The sequence below is a fragment of the Spermophilus citellus genome, assembly GCF_964194105.1.
Source record: "Spermophilus citellus genome assembly, chromosome: 7".
In the NCBI taxonomy this organism is placed as follows: Eukaryota; Metazoa; Chordata; class Mammalia; order Rodentia; family Sciuridae; genus Spermophilus; species Spermophilus citellus.
The window spans coordinates 34,149,847-34,168,636 of record NC_138188.1 but is presented as its reverse complement, the minus strand read 5'-3'; the positions used below and the strand labels follow the sequence as shown (position 1 = coordinate 34,168,636).

General features: G+C 31.9%; 1 protein-coding gene across 3 annotated transcripts in view; it reads left to right on the top strand.

Moving 5' to 3' along the window:
* Nucleotides 1-18,790, top strand: part of STAG1 (STAG1 cohesin complex component) — a gene marked incomplete at its 3' end in the record, with an annotated part of 366,347 nt that overhangs the window by 170,832 nt on the left and 176,725 nt on the right. For 2 of the 3 annotated variants that reach the window (XM_081301202.1, XM_081301201.1), the window contains exon 5: nt 28-124. The exons of the other annotated variant lie outside the window; for it this stretch is intronic. In XM_081301202.1, the coding sequence (XP_081157328.1) occupies nt 28-124 (97 nt within the window). The remainder of the gene's footprint in view (nt 1-27; nt 125-18,790) is intronic. 3 annotated transcript variants of the gene reach the window in all.

The following is an 18,790-nucleotide window of genomic DNA, read 5'->3' as shown; positions in this document are numbered from 1 at the left end:
TTCATTTTTATATTTTTTTTTCCACAGTCTGTGGTGGACGACTGGATTGAATCATATAAACAAGACAGGGACATCGCACTTCTGGATTTAATCAACTTTTTTATCCAGTGTTCAGGATGTCGAGGTACAGAATATTAAAATAAACGATGTACATTGAGCCTGTCAGCCCAGCAGTGTGACTTTTTACTTCACCTGCACTACTCAAATATAATTAATTCTAGAATTATGTACTAATTTTTTTCTGATAGAGAAAATAATTGGTAAATTATTTAAGGATATTCATTTTTGTTCTAGTTCCATTTTGCTCCTATAAAATAATGCGTTTCTGAATTTTTTTGAAACTTTAGGGAGGAAATATGAATTTTATGCAATAGCTTTTTGAATTGAATTTTTAGATCATAACATTTTGCTGTTTTTACTCATTTTTGTACATAAGCTTCATGTTAGAAAGTGTGGTAGTTGCTAACATTCACAATTTTGTGCATTTGCAGATATTTTGATCCTCATATATAAATAGTTGAAACTCTTAAGTTTTGCTGAAAACAACTATTATAATTTGTGTATTAAATTTACAGTTTGTTGGAAATCCATAAAACAATTTAATTAAAGTGATATTTTTATCATTTTAACAGGTAGTTACTAGATATTTTTCTCATGTAGAATAGTTATAGCTTAGATTAAAAGAGTCTAATATTTAAAGGTGTCTTTATTGTAAGGAATAATAAAGGAAATATATGACTAGTTCAGTGAAGTGTTACGATGATAAAAACCAGATATTATTTAATGACTGTTTAGATATGTCAAACCTTGTGCTTTTCTAAACTACATTAGTTGATTTAATCTGTGTTAACAGTCTTATCAGGTAGTTGTGATCCTTATTTTATAGATCAGAATCTGAGATTAAAGGTGTTAGGTAAGTTTATCTGGATTCATACAGTTAGGGCCAAAATCAAGACTCAAGAGTCAGGCAGTTTCATTTATTGTCTATATCCCTAACCCAAAAGATCATGAGAATAATAGGGAGGAGCTTCTGATCCAGCTGGGCTGTACCTGTATATATTAATGTGGGGAGATGGTAAAACAACAAAACAACACATCCTAGAGGAAGCAGACCCTGAAATGAATATAAGGACATTTGACGAGAACAGCAAAAAGTAGCAGTGTACAAAAAGACAAGAAGCCACAATTGACTCCAGGACAGAATTCAATGGCTGAACCTTAGAGTTTAGAGACTGGCAGGGAGTAGGTAGAGATTAGGCTATTTAAAACTAAGAAAGTTTGTTCATTTTACTCTGGTAAAATTGGTGGAGCAACCACTGATAATATGTTTTTCATATATTATCTCTTGCATTCCAAGAGTTCTGTGTTTTAACTTTAAAAGTAGTAAGTAGTCTTTAAAATTTTACTCCTGCAATGTATTCCCATGGCTTTAAAAATAATTTTTAAGTTATATAATAAAAAGTCTTTACACTTTTTGTCTTCTCATTTATCTCTGTGTAGTAGATGGCTCCTGTCTAAATTATTATATGTCCTCCAATCTATTTTTCTTTCTAGCCTTCTAATTTCCACACTTATAGGTTGAAATGCATACAATTTCTTCTCCATACCTATAACACAAAACATTTTAGTGTATAGAGCTTTCATGCCCCCCCTTTTTTAGGGAAAAATATATATTTATTTTTTGTTATTTTATATTTATTTTTTGTTATTTTAAACAGTACTATATTTTTCAAAATTTTCAGCTTAATGATTTAAAAATGGTATCAGTGTGATTTTTTAAAATATGATGTGAAATTTATATGACAGCCATTTTTAAAAATTGATTTTTTAAAAAAATAAATGACAGTGGAATGCATTACAATTCTTATTACACATATACAGCACAATTTTTCATGTCTCTGGTTGTATATAAAGTATGTTGACACCAATTTGTATCTTCATACATGTACTTTGGATAATGAGTCCATCACATTCCACCAACCTTGCTAACCCCCTGCCCTCTCCTTTTCCCTCCCACCCCTTTGCCCTATCTAGAGTTTGTCTATTTCTCTCATGCTCCCCCTCCCTACCCCACTATGAATCAGCCTCCTTATATAAGAGAAAACATTTGGCATTTGTTCTTTTGGGATTGGCTATATAATAGCCATTTGAAAGTATACAGTTTATATCATGCAGCTGTCTTAGTGTGGGTGGCTGTAACATCATGAAAGATTGGTTATCTTATAAAAAGCAAAAATTTATTTTTGGAAGTTCAGGATAAGAGTGCCAGTATGGTCTGGTCCTTGTTTGGTTTTCCTTCCAGGCTGTAAATTACTGATTTCATGTTGTATCCATGATAAAAAGAGGTTGAAAGAACTATGCAGGGTACCTTATAATGTCACTAACTCTCATAACCTAATTATTTCCTTCGTCCCTGTCTCCTAATACCAGTGCACTGGGACTTAAGATTTCAGCCTAAGAATTTTGGGAGGACACATAAAGATGTTTTGTACTTACCGTATATTTTTGAGGATTAGATAAGTTGTAGCATGTATCAGTAGTTCATTTTTCTTTCATGATTGATTAATACTCCATGTTATATATGAATTTCACAAATTGTTTACCAATTCATCTGTCTTTAGATATTCAGGTTCTTTCTACTATCTTTGTTATTGTGATTACTGAAAGAGAAAGCATTTATGTGCAGGTCTTTGTGGTATAACTACACACTGGGCTTTTGTGGCACTTTAAACAAATAAAATGGGGAATATCTGTGCTAACATGCATTAATACATTTTTAAGGGCAAAGTGCAAAAGAAAATCTGAAGTATACAGCCTTTTTTTTCCTAAGAAGGGAGAAATTTAGATATACACATGTATATGCTTATATGACTGAAAAGACATATAAAAAGAATAAACCAGAGATCAATGAGATTGGTTACTAATAGGGAGGGATTGTGGGGGAGGGGGAAGAAAGGGAGGGAGAGTGAGAATGAGAATTAGCTGGAAAAATATAGAGGGAATTGGGGTGGGGATGGATACTTAATTTGAAAATACCTTTTTTTTTTTTTGGTACTAAAGACTGAACCCAGAAGTGATTTGCCACTGAGCCACATCCCAAGCCCTTTTTATTATTTTATTTTGAGACAGGGTCTTGCTAAGTTGCGTAGGGTCTCAGCCTCCTGAACCACAGGAATTATAGGCATGCACCACCGTGCCTGGTTGAAAATGCCTTTTGAATAGTCCTTAACTTTGAATGCTATCTCAAAATTTCACACACTCAACAGAAATAAAATGGAAATCAAGAAAGATGAAGGTGTAAGTTTTAAAATTGAATGCAAACGAAACAAATTAATCATATCATTCCATACAGTAATTAAACTGTACTAAAAAGAGAACTGAAAACTTTTATATAATAGGCACAGTATAGTGAAGGTCAACAAAGGACAAATGAACTATATTTCTAATATATTGAGGTAAGATTTGTATCATACATACAGACCTTTTTGTTACAAATTAAATTTCTAAAATGCAGGTTCATATTTTATTGTATCAGTTATTCCCCCTAAAGCTGCATAAGATCAAATGACTAATCGATGTTTACAAAAATTGTCTTGATGGAATAAGGACTATTTAACAAGGGGACTATTTATCAATAGGGACTATTTAGGAAAGGGAAAAGTTTGGGAGAAAGGGTAGAAGGGAGGATTGGATATGATCAACACATGATATAAACACATGTATGGAAATATCACAGTGAAACCTGTTAGTTTGTACAATTAATATGTTAATAAATAAAATTGGCTTGAAATAGGAAGAGAGTAAGGGCATCGAGAGGCTTTTTTTTACCATTAGTTACAGACTAGAAGGATACCACAACCAATGATAAGGCAAATGGAACATCTTACCATGACTGAATAACATGGGCAGTATTGTTTTCTCATCTTGGATCTTGAACCCTAGGATACAGTATTGGTTTCCAACTTTAGCTATCTTAGATTGCATCAGCACCACTGATTGCCTCCCTAACTGCCCATTTATCTTTAGTCTTTTCACAAAAGTCTCTTCATTTGAACCATTTAGAGAGAATTCTATTTACTGTGGGAGCCCTCCATCAAAATGGGCCAACTAACTCAATAAAAGATATATTCAGTATTAATGAATAGGGAATGATGACAAAGGAAAAGTTTAAAACTGTTAACCTTGTGTTGTAGTCTTAAGTTGTATAACTTTATAAATGTTTATAGAAATAAATTTATGAGGAAGCTAAAAGGGCTTATCATAGAACTATAGGGATAGATTAATAGAATTATGCTTGCCTAAATGAATGAGTTAGCCGTGTTCAAAAGTATTATACTTTATTAAATACATAATATTGATGAATACATGCATACATTCTGGTTTACACCAATACATAACATTTCAAAAGTGTTTATATTTTTCATTGACAAATGTCTTTTTATATAAAGTATATGCTTGAGAATTGATGATTAGAAACAACCTTTCTTATTTGGTTATAACAACTAATATTTCTGTTTTGTAGTACTTATATTGACTTCCAAATGCTCCTTAGGAGTGCAGGATTGCCAGAGAATTAAACCTAGGAGCAGTTAATCAGTTTCCTGAACTTTCCTAATTTGTGAGCCCATTAGTGTCACAGTAATTTTTTTGTGGCACCTCTAGGCCAAAAGAAATACAATGGTTCCTTTTATAAAATAGTTATATCCAAACTAGTTATTTATGTCCTCACAACTTAATAGCTGCTGTTAAGAAAAGTGATATGTATATAATTGAGATAAAATAAAAATTATGTTACTCTTATATAACCATAATTAATAATGTATGTGTGTACCTATTGGACACCCAATCTTTGGATTCACCCTCAATTTTGGTTCCATATTGGTTTTCTGGCAGTACTTATGAAAACTAAGATTCCTAAACATAGGATATTTTCAGAAGGAGCTTAATTAGGTTCTAGTTAATGAGAGTAGTAATGGGCTACATAACACACTTCTAATTCTGATTTTTTTCCCCTTATTTTATGTCCCTACTGCAATACTATGATTTATTGTCTCCTTCCAAGTAAATAAATGGCACTGGTATCCTTATCTGTGTGTGTGTGTGTGTATATATGTGCCTGTGGCTTAAAAACTAACAAGTGTATATTTAATGGGTTCATTATGTATTAATCAGTATTCTATTTTGAATTTAATGAATCCTTATCTCTAAACATGTAAAGTACATTATCATTTTTCTTAAGTTTCTTTAAGTTGTGACATTTTATACATACAGAAGATATATAGAATATGTAAGTATAGGTTATATAATTTAATATATTATGAATTCCAGTGTTACCAGTACTCCAGTCAAAGAAAAGAATATTGCCAGGACTTCACAAGAACCTTCCCTTCTGTGTTGTATGACCCTCCCCATCACAACTGTTTCCATTTCCCACAGAGATAAGTGTTACCTTGATTTTATGAGAACTATTTCTTGGCTTTTCTTTATAGCTTTATAATTAGTGGTTATGTCCTTAAATAAAATAGTTTTGCCTGCTCTCCTTATTTGGATAGTTAACTATACCTACTCTTTGTGTTACTTTTATGTTTCCTGTACTGTAGTTATTTATGTACAATGATATGATAATGACAATTGTTTGTTGTTTTGGTTTCTCCTGTGTATCATAGAACATTTAGCAATATCTTTTATCTGTAACTCTTAGTTACCAATAACACATTTCTCTCTTTCTTCTCTCCCTGAGTTTTGACAATCAAAAATGTCTGTAGAGGTTGCTAAATGCCCCTGGAGAGGCAAATTGCCCTATTTTGAGAGCTTCTATAAAATATCAGTTTTATAAGCATACCAGTTTATTTATACTTCTACCCTTGAAAGAAATTAAATTGTTTCTAGCTTGTAGGTAATATAAATAATATTACTATAAACTATCTTTTATACATGTTAGTATCCCTGTACAAAATGGTGTGATTTATATACCATGGAGTCAAAGTGCTTTCTGGGCTTGAAAATATAATGGCCATACTTTGTTGAAATGGTTGTAGTTAATTTTAATGCTCTAACTAGTCAATGTCACTGAAATCAGATGGCTTCATATCTTTGCTCAAACATAGTATTGACAATATTTTTAGATTTGTCTTGTGAGGTAGCTTCCAAAGTCTCATGTTATGTTTTTCATTTTTATTTCCTCTCCTGCTTTTGAGATTGTGTACTGTTTCATATATCAGTTGATTATTTTACTCTTGCAATGTTGGTCATTTTTTTAATTGATTTGTAAGATTTTTCTGATAATACTAGTCTCTTGTTGAAAAAAAAAATATATTATCTACACACATATACTCACATGCATATGCTGTCCTTTCCCACCTTGCAGTAGGTTCTTTTTTTTTTTTTCTCCTCTTTCTCATAATTTGATATATTATTATTTGAGGGAAGTGGTTTCTATCTGTTTTGTTCTCTGTTATATCTCTAGCACCTATAAATATTTGTTGAAAGAATGAATGAGCCTAAGTTCTTAATTTTAAAATGTAATGAAATTTGTTAGTCCTCTCTTTTATGTGCATTTTGTGTTTTATGTGGGAAATTCTTGTTGTTTTTTTTTTCCCCCTTTTCCCTTCATCTTTTTGTCGTACTACAGATTGAGTCCAAGGGCATTCTACCACTTTTATATCCCTAGTTCTTTTTTCAGTGTTTTTTATATGATAATGTCACTAAGTTGTCGAGGCTATATTGAACTTATGATGTTCCTGCCTCAGCTTCTCAGGTTGCTAAGTGTATAGGTATGGGACTCCACATTTAACTTATTTAAGAAATTCTTTACATGATAGTCAAGAAAATATTCTCCTGGTTTTTAAATAAAAACTTCTAGTTTATATAAAGTTTATTTATATTCAGTTTAACCTTGGAAATTTAGGTTTTTACTCCATCTGGAGTTGTAGATTTTTTAAGTGTGAAAAGTCCTCTAGTTTTTTACTAGTTGTACAATGGCACCATTAGCATATGCAAAGTATTTGCTTACAGGAAAGTCTTCTGGATTCTGTATTCTAATAATTAATTTGTTACTTTAAAAAAATCCCTTGACTAGAAAATTCTTGGTGTGCATGTGAGATTGTGTGTTTTGTAATTAGTTCTACCAATAAACTTGGTAAAACTAATTACAAAACTTGTTAGAATTTGTGTATCAGAGTTTCTCAACTCGGATAGACACTATTGACATTTGGGGCTGGATTATTCTTTTTGTGGAGCATTTCTCCATCATAGGCTCTACCCACTGAATGACAGTGGAAAGTCTCCTGTACCATCATTGTTCATGTCAAAGTAGTTCACAGGTGGAAGTGCAAAGATTAATGATACTTTTATACATCCGTGGTTGATATATTTACATTTTTATGAAATCAGATCTTATAATTCACAGTCATTTTATTTCTCCATTAAGTTTTTTTTTTCACTATGTTAGAGGGTTTTTTGGGGGGGGGTTGTACATCTGTCATTAAATTTATTTTTGGATTTTGACCATTTAAAAGCATTCATTATTAATAGAACCTTTTTTTTTGTCAAAAGACTTTAATTTTTAGAGCAGTTTTAGGCTTATATAAAAAATAAGCAGAAAATATAGATAGTTCTCATTTATCCTCCTCCTACCTCCATTTCCTGTTTTAAGATCTATCAATTACTGTGGTAATTGATGAAATCATATCAATACATTATAATCAGCTGAAGTCCATGGTTTACATTAGAGTTTACTCTGTGATGTAATATTCTGGGTTTTCACAAATTCATGATAATCTATATACTGTTACAGTATCATAGAGGTTAGTCTCACTGACCATAAAATCCCCTATCGTTTTACAGCTCTCTTCTCATTCCCCCATCAAATTTTTAAATTTATCACTAAGTTTGATTTGTTAATATATTTTGGGGGATTTAGTATGTGTATCCTTTTTGTTTGTTCATTTGTTCATGGTACTGGGGATTGAAATCAGGGCCTCATGCTTGTTTGGCAAGTACTCTACCAGTGAGCTACATTCCAGGCTCTTTTTAAAAACTTTTAAAAATTCTGGATCTAGATAGGGTCTCCTGAGTTGTCCAGGCTGGCCTCAAACTTCTGATTCTTTTGCCTTACCTTCCCAAGTACCTGAGATTGTGGTTATATACCACAAATCCTGGATATATCTATATTTTATCAATGAGATTACCTGTACTTTTCCCTTTTTATTCTTTCCATTTTTAGTATCAAGGCTTTCTTATCTTAACAAAATGAATTGTAAAAATATCATTTTTTTCTGTCTTTAGGAAGTGTATATGGGATTCAACTTATTTCTTTTCAGAATGTTTTGTAGAATTCATGGCACTTGGGCCTGAAATTTCTGTTGTTGCGAGATTTTAAACTACTGTTTTATTTTCTTTAACTGATTTGGCACCGTTCAAGTGTTTTATTTATTTGACAAGGCACATTTTTTTCTGGGAAATTCTCCATTTTACCTCTATGTTTTATGGCATTGTTTATAATATTCCCTTATATTTTAGATATATTTATAGCTCCTTATCATGTCCCTATTCACCTGTTTAATTTAAAATATTTTCTAATTTCCAGTTACATTTTGTATTTGACTATTTAAAAGCATTTTTTAAAATTTCCAAACATAAAAGTTTTCTGGTTAACCTCTGTTGTGGATTGATTTTTCTCCTCCCTCCCTTCTTTCTTCTTTCCTTCCTTTTTTTAATTTGACCCTAGAGAAAATGGTCTATGTAGTTTCTTTTCTTTATGGGTATTGAACCCAGGGGCACTTTACCACTAAGCCACATCTCCTGCCCTTTTAATTTTTTTTATTTTGAGCCAATTCTCACTATGTTGCCAATGTTGTCATTAAAATTGGGGTTCTCCTGTCTTAGCCTCCGGAGTTGAGTTGCTGGAATTACAGAGTTATTTTAAGAGATATCATCAACTTTTGCAAATGTTTATGTGCCCATGAAAGCTCTGTGTATTATGCATTTTTTAAGTTGTAGGTTGTTCATTGTTAAGTTTATTACTTTTCTTTAAATATTTTTATCCCAATTTATTGTTTACTGCTTCTGACAGGCACTGCACATGTATTAAAACTTGACATCATGATTTTAGATTTATGCATTTCTCCTTGATTATATTTGAATTTTAATGAGGCCTAATACTTTTCTTGTTTTTCTGGCCCAGCCTTTTTTTTAAATTGCTTTTACTTTTTAAATACATGACAGTGGAATGCATCACAATTCTTATTATACATATATACCACGATTTTTCATATCTCTGTTTGTATATAAAGTATGTTCACACCAACTCATGTCTTCATACATGTACTTTGGATAATGATGTCCATCACATTCCACCATCATTGCTAACCCCCTGCCTCCTCCCTTTCTGGCCCAACCTTTCTGTTCTTGTTCTTTTGTTATTCATGTACCCTTCCCTTCTAGATGCTTCTTATGTACATAAAACTGAATTGTGTTCTTTAAATTCTGATTAAAAAGTCTTAACATGAGATCTATCATCTTACCAGATTTTTTATATAATCTAATATTGTTAATTGTAGTGATATGTTTTATAGTAGATACATATGATAGATGTATCTGAGATCACTTCTGTCCAAAGAACACCATTTAGAAATTCTTTTGAGGTTCTACTAGTGACTGGCTCTATAGAACTTCTTCTGAAATTTTATTTGTTATGTGTTTTTCTTAAAATGTACATGTGTATATATGTACACTTATAATATTGGCAGTAGTTTTCATTCAGCATATTGAGGACATTGTGCCTTGTATTGTTTAAGAGAATTCAAAATAAACATTTTTTCGCTTTTTCAATATTTACTTTTCCTAAACTTGAGGGTTTTCTCTTTGTTTCTACTCTTTTGACTTTCTCTATGCTGATTTCTAACTCTTGAATATATTTCTTTGGATCGATGTGTTTCAGCAGTTCCAAAATGTCTTGATTATTTTCAATTTAAATATTACCTTTTCACATTTTAAGTTCTCTTCAGGAATTTTGTTTAAACTTTGCATGTAATCTTCTATGTACCTTTGCATATTTTCAAATTTCTGTGCTACTTTCTTAATATCCATACCCTGCATCCTCCAGTTTACTTATTTTCTTTTCACCTTTGCCAATCTCTTAAGCTTTCTTATTTCAATTGATATATTGTCTGTTTCTATAAATTATAGCTGTTTGGTTCCTTGGAATTCCATGGAATTTCTCTTTGCAGATATTCAATTTTTTTTTAAATTAAAGAGGAGATATTTCCTTGTCCTTTCTTTTTTTTTTTTTTTTTTTAAGAGAGAGGGAGAGAATTTTTAATATTTAGTTTTTAGTTTTCGGTGGACACAACATTTTTGTTTGTATGTGGTGCTTAGGATCGAACCCGGGCCGCATGCATGCCAGGCTAGCGTGCTACCGCTTGAGCCACATCCCCAGCCCATCCTTGTCCTTTCTTTTTTAAAAAATATGTATTTAATTGTTGATGGACCTTTTTCTTAATTCATTTATTTACATGTGGTGCTAAGAATTGAACCCAGTGCCTCACACATGCTAGGCAAGTGCTCTACACAGTCTCAGCCCCCAGATACTCAATCTTGTATTTTCCTTTTAAACATTCTTTTACAGTTTGTATCTGATAATTATAATATTTTAAGCCTTCGAGAGCCTGTTCCTACAATCTTGCTTTTGCCTGTTGTTTTGTGTGTTAACAGTTTATTTTCTTGGTATATTTTCATTACTTTTTATTTCAACATTTGTTTTGTTTTGTTTTTCCCTCTCATTTATTTGAAACCTAAGATATAGGTATATTTCCATAAGAAGGGTATTGCTCCACAATACTACCAACTAGGGGCATTTGTAGTTAAATGGAGTTTGGGGTTTTCTGAATCAGAATATATGAATTTAGGATATTTGTTGAACCATCAGTTTTTTACTATAAATTCTCAGATAAAATGTTTTTCTCCTTTTATGTGTTATCAAAAAACACTGTTCTCCAAAATGAGATGTTACATTTACTAGTTATTTAGCCTGTACCTGAGGATGTAATCCTTTAATGTCCCACTGTATGAGTTGTTTCACTTTGATTCTTTCCATCAGAACTCCTATCAAGAATGCAGACAGAACAAGAGTCATCAGAGAAAAAGTGATTTTCATATTTCTTTCATATTTTGAATTTGTGCTGTAATTATTTTTATCCTAATAGTTTCCTAATGCTTCATAAATTTCCACGTGCCTTTCAAAATGTGTCTTTTTGGGGGGAGCGTATATGTCTTTCTCTTAGCTTTTTTGGCATAAGATTTATATGAATAATATTGTTATCATAATCAGAACTTATATATTATCCATTTAAAGTAGTTTCTTCCTTTGGGTGATTGAGAGAGTGTCTGTGTAAACAGTAAATCATAGCATTGAACTTTTTAAAATTTTTTGTTTTTTAAGGAAATGAATGATTTTGAAACTTCCATAGTTTCGGCGTCATTTGCATGTTTATCTTTTTTGTAATTTCATTCATGGATTTAGATTTTCTTGGGACTACTTGAAAGCATCAGTTACAATTAATGTAGATATCTATATAAACTTTGAGGAAATGCAACATAACTCCCCACCCCTTGAGTATGGCTGTCCATAGTATCTTTTTAAGGAATACAATAAGGAAGAAAGGGAGAAGCGTCACTGTATAGTAAAGAAAATTGACAAACATCACCTCACCTGCATGATTAAGATTAATTAAGATTAATAATCAGAACTGTTTAGTCATGGTGATCTTTGAATTGATATGATAAACACCACACTTTTTCCTTTTGGTCATCCACTCTACCAAACTGCAACAGCAACAAAACAAATAGAACATAAACCCTATCTAACAATGAGTAAAACATCAAAGAAAACAAATTAGAGGATATTGAGTAAAATGCATAAACTCTTATTTTTAAAACTTTTGTGTCATCAAAAAACAAATCTGAAGTAAAACCATAAATGAAAGAATAGACATTAAAATGGATACTCCAGAAACAGAAACAATCATAAGAGACTACTATAAATAATCATACACCCAATTCTCCAAAGAATTGGATATCGTAGAATAATGAATAAATTTCTCAAACTGTGCCATCTAACAAAACTGAGTTATGAAGAAAGAGAAAATCTGAACAGACCTGAATTAATTCAGTAATAAAGAAAGAAAAGTCCAGCACCAAATGGCTGCAATGATGAAGTCCACCAAGTATTTAAAGAATAATTAATACCAATTCTTTTTCTCAATCTCCTCCAAAGGTTTGAAAAAGCTGAAACACTTCCAAACTGATTTTTATGAGGGCAATATTAACCTGATATCAAAGCCAGCAAAGATATTGGCGGGGGGGGGGGGGAACACTACAGGCCAGTATCTCTGATGACTGTGCAAAGTAATTCTCAACAAAAGACTAACAGACCAACTTTAGCAGCATATTAATGCAGTCATACCATCACAGTCACGTAGAATTTATCCATGAGATACAAAGATGATTTAGCGTATAAAAATTATGTGGTACACACTCCAGTAATCGAAAAAAGATTGAAATTACATCATCTCAGTATTTGAAGGGAAAATGATAAAATTCAACAGCATTCACATTAAAGAAAACAAAACAAACCAGGAATAGAAATAAATTACTTCAAAGTAATTAGCCATATAGGAAAAGCTCACAGCTCACATTATACTCAATAATGAAAAACTAAGTGTGTGTTCTTTAAAATCAAGAATAAGTTGGGAATGCCCACCATTCCATACTTCTATTCTACATAGTACTGGAAAACCTTTCCAGAGCAGTTAGGCAAGAAAAAAGAAATAAAAGGCATCTATGTCAGAAAAGAGGAAGTAAAATTGTTCCTGATTGAAAATGACATATGAGTTTATGTATAGAAAACTATAATGGGGTGGGAATATAGCTCAGCCTTGGTTCAATCCCCAGCACCACCAAAAAATATCATAAATATATAAAAAAAATTAAAATGACTGTGCAGAAAACTGTTAGAGAGTTGATAAATGAGATTGCCAAAGTAGCCAGATACAAAATCAACATGTAGGAATTAGTTGTCTTTCTATATGCTAACAGGAAGTTAGGAAAGCAGTTCCATTTGCAGTAGCATGAAAAAGAATAAAGTATATAGCAGTAAACCCAGAAAGTAAAAGACTTATTCACTGAAATTGTAAAACATCAATGAGAGAAATTCAAGACAACACAAACAAAATGTAAAGGTATCCTGTATTTATGTATTGGAGAAAACATAAATATATTCTATATTTATGGATTAGAAGACTTAATATTGTTGAAATCTCTATGCTTCCCAAAGTGATCTACAGATTTGATGCAAATCCTATCAAAATCCCAATGTAATTTTTTTTATTTTACAGAAATGGAAAAAACAAGTAATGGAATCATAAAAGATGTTGATTAGTCAAATTAATCTTGAGAAAGAAGAACAAATCTGTAGGCACCACCCTTCCCAATTTCATAATATTATTACAAGAGCTAAAGGTTTAACTTAATGGTAGAGTACATCCTGCCATGAAACTTTGGATTCAGTTTTCACACCTCCTATCCAAACAACAATAAAATACAAAATCACATTAAGTAAGTCAGAATGGTATTGGCATAAAGGACAGAATAGCTCAGAAATAAATCCACCCATATGTGGTGATGTAATCTTTAACAAATGTCAAGGGTGCACAGTGGGGAAACGAAATGGTGTTGCGAAAATTATAAGCAAACAAATGAAATTGGAACCTTAATCTTACATCATATATAAAAATTCACTAAAAAAAAGATTAAATGCTTACATATAGGACACAAGACTAAAACTATAGGAAAACAGGGAAATCTTCATGACATCATTCTTAGCAGTGAAGTATAAACTCAAAAGCTTATATAGAAAAGGCAACAATCAACAGAGTGAAAAGGGAGCCTATCCGATGGAAGCTAATATTTGGAAACCATATATCATATTCTGGGCTGATATTCCAAAGTATGTAAGAGACTCCTTTATCATAGTAACAGAAAAACCAATAACCCAATTACAAAATGGGTAATGGACTCAAATAATAATTTCTTTAAAGACCACACAAATGCTTTTCATGGGAATATGAAAAGATGCTTGTTATCACTAGTGATTAGGGAATGTAAATCAAAACCACAATAAAATATCATTCTCACATCTGTTGCTGAATCTTACTAGTAAACAAATAAAACTAAAGACAGCCAACCACACACTTGTGATCCCAGCTACTTGGAAAACTGAGACTGGAATATTGCAAACTTAAGATCAGTTTTGGCAACTTAGTGAGATCCTGTCTCAAAAAATAAAATAGTCTGGGGTATAATTTAGTGATAGCGGGCTTCTGGGTTCCATCCCCAGTTCCACAAAAAATCAAAAAAATAAATAAATAAAAGACATGTATTGGCAAGGATATGGAGATATTAGAACTCTACATATTGATGGGAGTAAAAATGGAAAATAGAATAGAAATTACTTTAAAAGTTAAAAATGAAATCAGTACCTTGATATCTATATTCCCAGGTTCATTGCAATATTATTCACTATAACTAGGGTATATATAGTAGCAAGTGTCTGTTGAAGGATGAATGGATAAATGTAAACAATGGAATAATACTAAGCCTTAAAAAAGAAGGAAATTCTGCAATATGTAACAGCATGAATGGCAGTGGATGACATTATGCCAAGTGAAATAATATAGAAGGACAAATATTGCACAATTCCAGTTATATGAGTTATGTAACTCATAGAAGCAGAGAGCAGAATGACGATTATCAAGGACAGAGATAAAGAGAAAATGGGTAGTTGGTTGCTTAACAATGCATGTAAACGTTCAAGAATGCAAAATGAGTAAATTTTAAGGATCTGGTGTACAATTTTGTGCCTATGGTTAACCCTGTTGTTTTGCACACTTAAAAATTGATTTTTTTAATAAAAGTAAATGTTTTCAAGTCTGAGAAAATATCGCAGCGTATAGGAGCTTATACGGTATAGGTAGACTTGAAAAGTATCACCTTTTGTTATATTTTGGATGGGATCCTAGAACAGAAAAATTGAAATTAGGTAAAAACCAAGGAAATACAAATAAAGTATAAATTTTAGTTGTTATTAGCTTTATCAATATTGGCTCATTATTTCTGACAAATATACCATAATGATGTTAGATAATAGCAGAAAGGGCACCTGGATGTGATTGATGTATATGAGAACTCTGTACTCTGTCACTTTTCTTTCAACTTAAAACTATTATAAAATAGGAAATATATTTTTAAAAAATATATTATGAAAATTTGGTGGTTGAAAGAAAATTCCCTGAGACTAAAATATTAACAAATGCATCCAGTTAATGTCTTTCTCATTAATCACATACATAAATGTTGGACAAAGTACAATAAGGTATTCTAGGTAAAAGATGAGTTAAGAAAATTTTAGCGCCACATGAAAAAAATTGTGTGAGAAACTTTTAAGAAGTATACTTGATGTAATTTGGGACCTCTGTTCATAGAACTTTTTAAATTTTTTTTAATATATAGATGAACACAATACATTTATGTATATATGTATGTATGTATGTTTGTTTGTTTATTTGTTTATGTGTTGCTGAGGTTCGAACCCAGTGCCTCACTTCTGCTAGGCAAGCACTCTCCCACTGAGCTACAACTCTAGCCCTGTTGACAAGAGCTTTGAAGCACAGGTTGAAGGAATAGTACTCGGTTATCTGTTTGCAATTGGGTATGAGGGGGGCACTATCAAAATACCTTAATCTCAAATATTTACATCTTAAATTGTGTAACAAGTCAAATATACAGTATTATTTAATAAACAGGATACTTCATAAATAGACATTTGTTTTTTAATTAATTTATTCTCTGTAGCATTATAGGCAAGTTTTTTGTCTGTGTCTTTTTTATTCCAGCTTAGAAATGAAACTTGGCTCTCCATTTGTCTCATATCATTTTGCTCATGAATTCATTTATTTGAAGGAAAAGTTCAGCCTTTTCTTTGTTTTCCTGACTTTATGTTTCCATACCATGTTATGAATGATATCAGCCTTCTCTAGACGCTGTGGCCATTTTATTTCTGCTGTCAGTTTTGTACAACTAAAATTCTTGGGTTAATACTTTCCTTTTATGCCTATTTATTATCTTTCTGAATTGTCAAATTCTTTTAAGAATTTTAAGAAAGGTCCCCAAATTTGGAGCTTTCTCTAAAATAGGTACTTAGGAATCAATGTGCCCTGCTGTCTTTAATCATAATAGTATTAGTAATAGAGCTGAGGTAGCAGACATTTTAAAAATATTTTCTTTTCCTCACTATCATTTCTTCTGATTCTTGTCCTATATGAATAGCATTAGTTTTGAAGATGAGGATATTTAATAATACAGGTTGAAGGTTTGGGGAATCTTTGAGTATCTTGGAAAGGAATAGATCTAGGACAATGTTTAGTTTTGGCCATGAACTATGTTAGTGTGGGTAAACCACATTCCAAAATTTGATATCCTTATATTTACTAAAGTTATCTGTTCTTGGTGTGGACGGAATGACCCTATCAGTCTTGAAAGACTAGAAAACACATACTATGTCCTAATAAGTGATTTATCTTTTTTGAGTGTTTAGTTTTATGTTTTGCTTATCTTTTACAAAGGGAGAATATATTTATTCGTTTTCCAAGAATTGATACAAAGTGCAGGCTGCCATCTAGAGACAGGCTTATCACTGTAGATATAATCACAACGCTCTCTGTTTTTAAGGCATTCTAATGAATTTGCAAGTTTTCAAAAATATTCTTTATATAATAATTTGTGAGATAATCCCCCAATTTTTTCATGTACTACCCAGACAGATTACATGTATCTCAAGATATTTATAATTGAAATGCTCATTGGAAGGTAGTCAAAGTGTATTCCTTTTCTCTAATATTCCCCTAGTACTCATTCTCAGATCTTAAGAAAGATTTATATAGACACTGAATTACTAGGTCACTAAAGTCCTGCATTTTTTGTAAGCATTTGTTTCTTTTAGTGAATCCTAAATTTTTTTTTTAATTTTTAATATTTATTTTTTAGTTCTTGGCAGACACAACATCTTTGTTGGTATGTGGTGCTGAGGATCGAACCCGGGTCGCACGCATGCCAGGCGAGCGCGCTACCGCTTGAGCCACATCCCCAGCCCGTGAATCCTAAATTTTAGTAGTCTTGGCACTTATCATTTTCTAACCAAGATTTACTCTGGCAATTCATCCATATTTATGTACAATATTTCTGCATCTTATTTTGATTTATAATCTGTTCTTTACAAGATGAAGTAAAGTAAAAATGAAACAAAAAAGGAGGCTGAAAAAAAGAGGAGATGTCTTCTCATATTCTTAGGTTATCTTTGGTAACATACCACATTAGATTTCACTTATGAAAATTCTGTATTTAAAGCTTTAAAATAAAAAGCTGATTCATACATGGAATGGTTATTTGAAATGTATCTACTATTCAGAAGACTTTTTGTGCTAGGCAGTGTTAGCATATTTCAACCATACCCAGGTTTTGGTAAATGTGTTATATCATAAAAGCCATAAACCTAAGAGGTTGTTATATTTTGATATTTTGAACAAGTAGTTTTGCTGCTGAGTTAGGTTCTGCCAGCTTCTACTTCTACCTGTACCTATTTCTACTTCAGACTAACATTGCAGAATAGGGGAAAGGGAGAATAAAATTGAGTAAGGAGGATAGGGTAAGACAGTTTTCTGCGCCATGTAGTTCATTTTTGTTGGGGCATGGGGGTGCATTTTGCTGGTTCCTTCTTGGCTTTTGTGAAAATTACTTCTTCATTCACTTAACTTATCCCTGTGATAGATAATAAGTGTTTGGACAAGGGTAGTTATTGTTGGACCTGGTCTCTATTCTGGAAGCTATAGGTCTGGATGGTAGAAAAACTGTTGGAAATAACTTTGCCTGTTCCAGTATTTATAAATAAATAAGTATGAAGAAATAGGAAAATAGAGAAAGAACTACGTCTCATTCTCCAAACAGTATTAACCTGGGAAAGTTCATATATAGAAATTTGGCTTCCAGTAGAGCTCTAGTTAGAAACTAGAGCTTTTAGCTTGATTCCAAAATTGACAGAATAATTTATCAAAAAATAAATAGCCTCTTGTTTCTGGACCTTTTGGCTAAGATCAAAGGTAAAAATGAGTGACCAAAGGAGGGGAACCTAATACTAACTGAAAACCTTATGTGCTGTAGGCATAATGTAAGTTACTTTATATTTATTATCTCATTTAATTGTCTTATCCTTGTTTCTTTAACAAATATTTTTTTAATTCCTCCTGTATGTTAAGTACTATTCTAGGCATTAGGAATTACAGTAGCACCTCTGCTGTGCAGTGGTACCATCACCACTTAAAATGTCAAGTTGAGGATGTAACTTAGTGGTAGATTGCCAGCCTTTCATTCAAGAGGCCCTGGGATGGATCTCCCACCACCAGCACCACACACAGAACACATGACTGAGTGCAGAGATTCTTGTTTAGAATAAATAGCAACAAATTAAAAATAAAGATTAGAAATTTGTAAATTCTGGAGATCAATAAACTTTTCCATTGTAATATGTCTTAGTAACTGGTGGAACAAAGAATTAAACCCTACTTTGAGTCATTCCAAAGATTCTAAACCACTCTTGAGGATTCTGCTCTATGTTGTGTTTACCATACCCATAATTGCAGTCTCTTTTAATTGTCCATAATCGATAATTATGCAAGCCAAT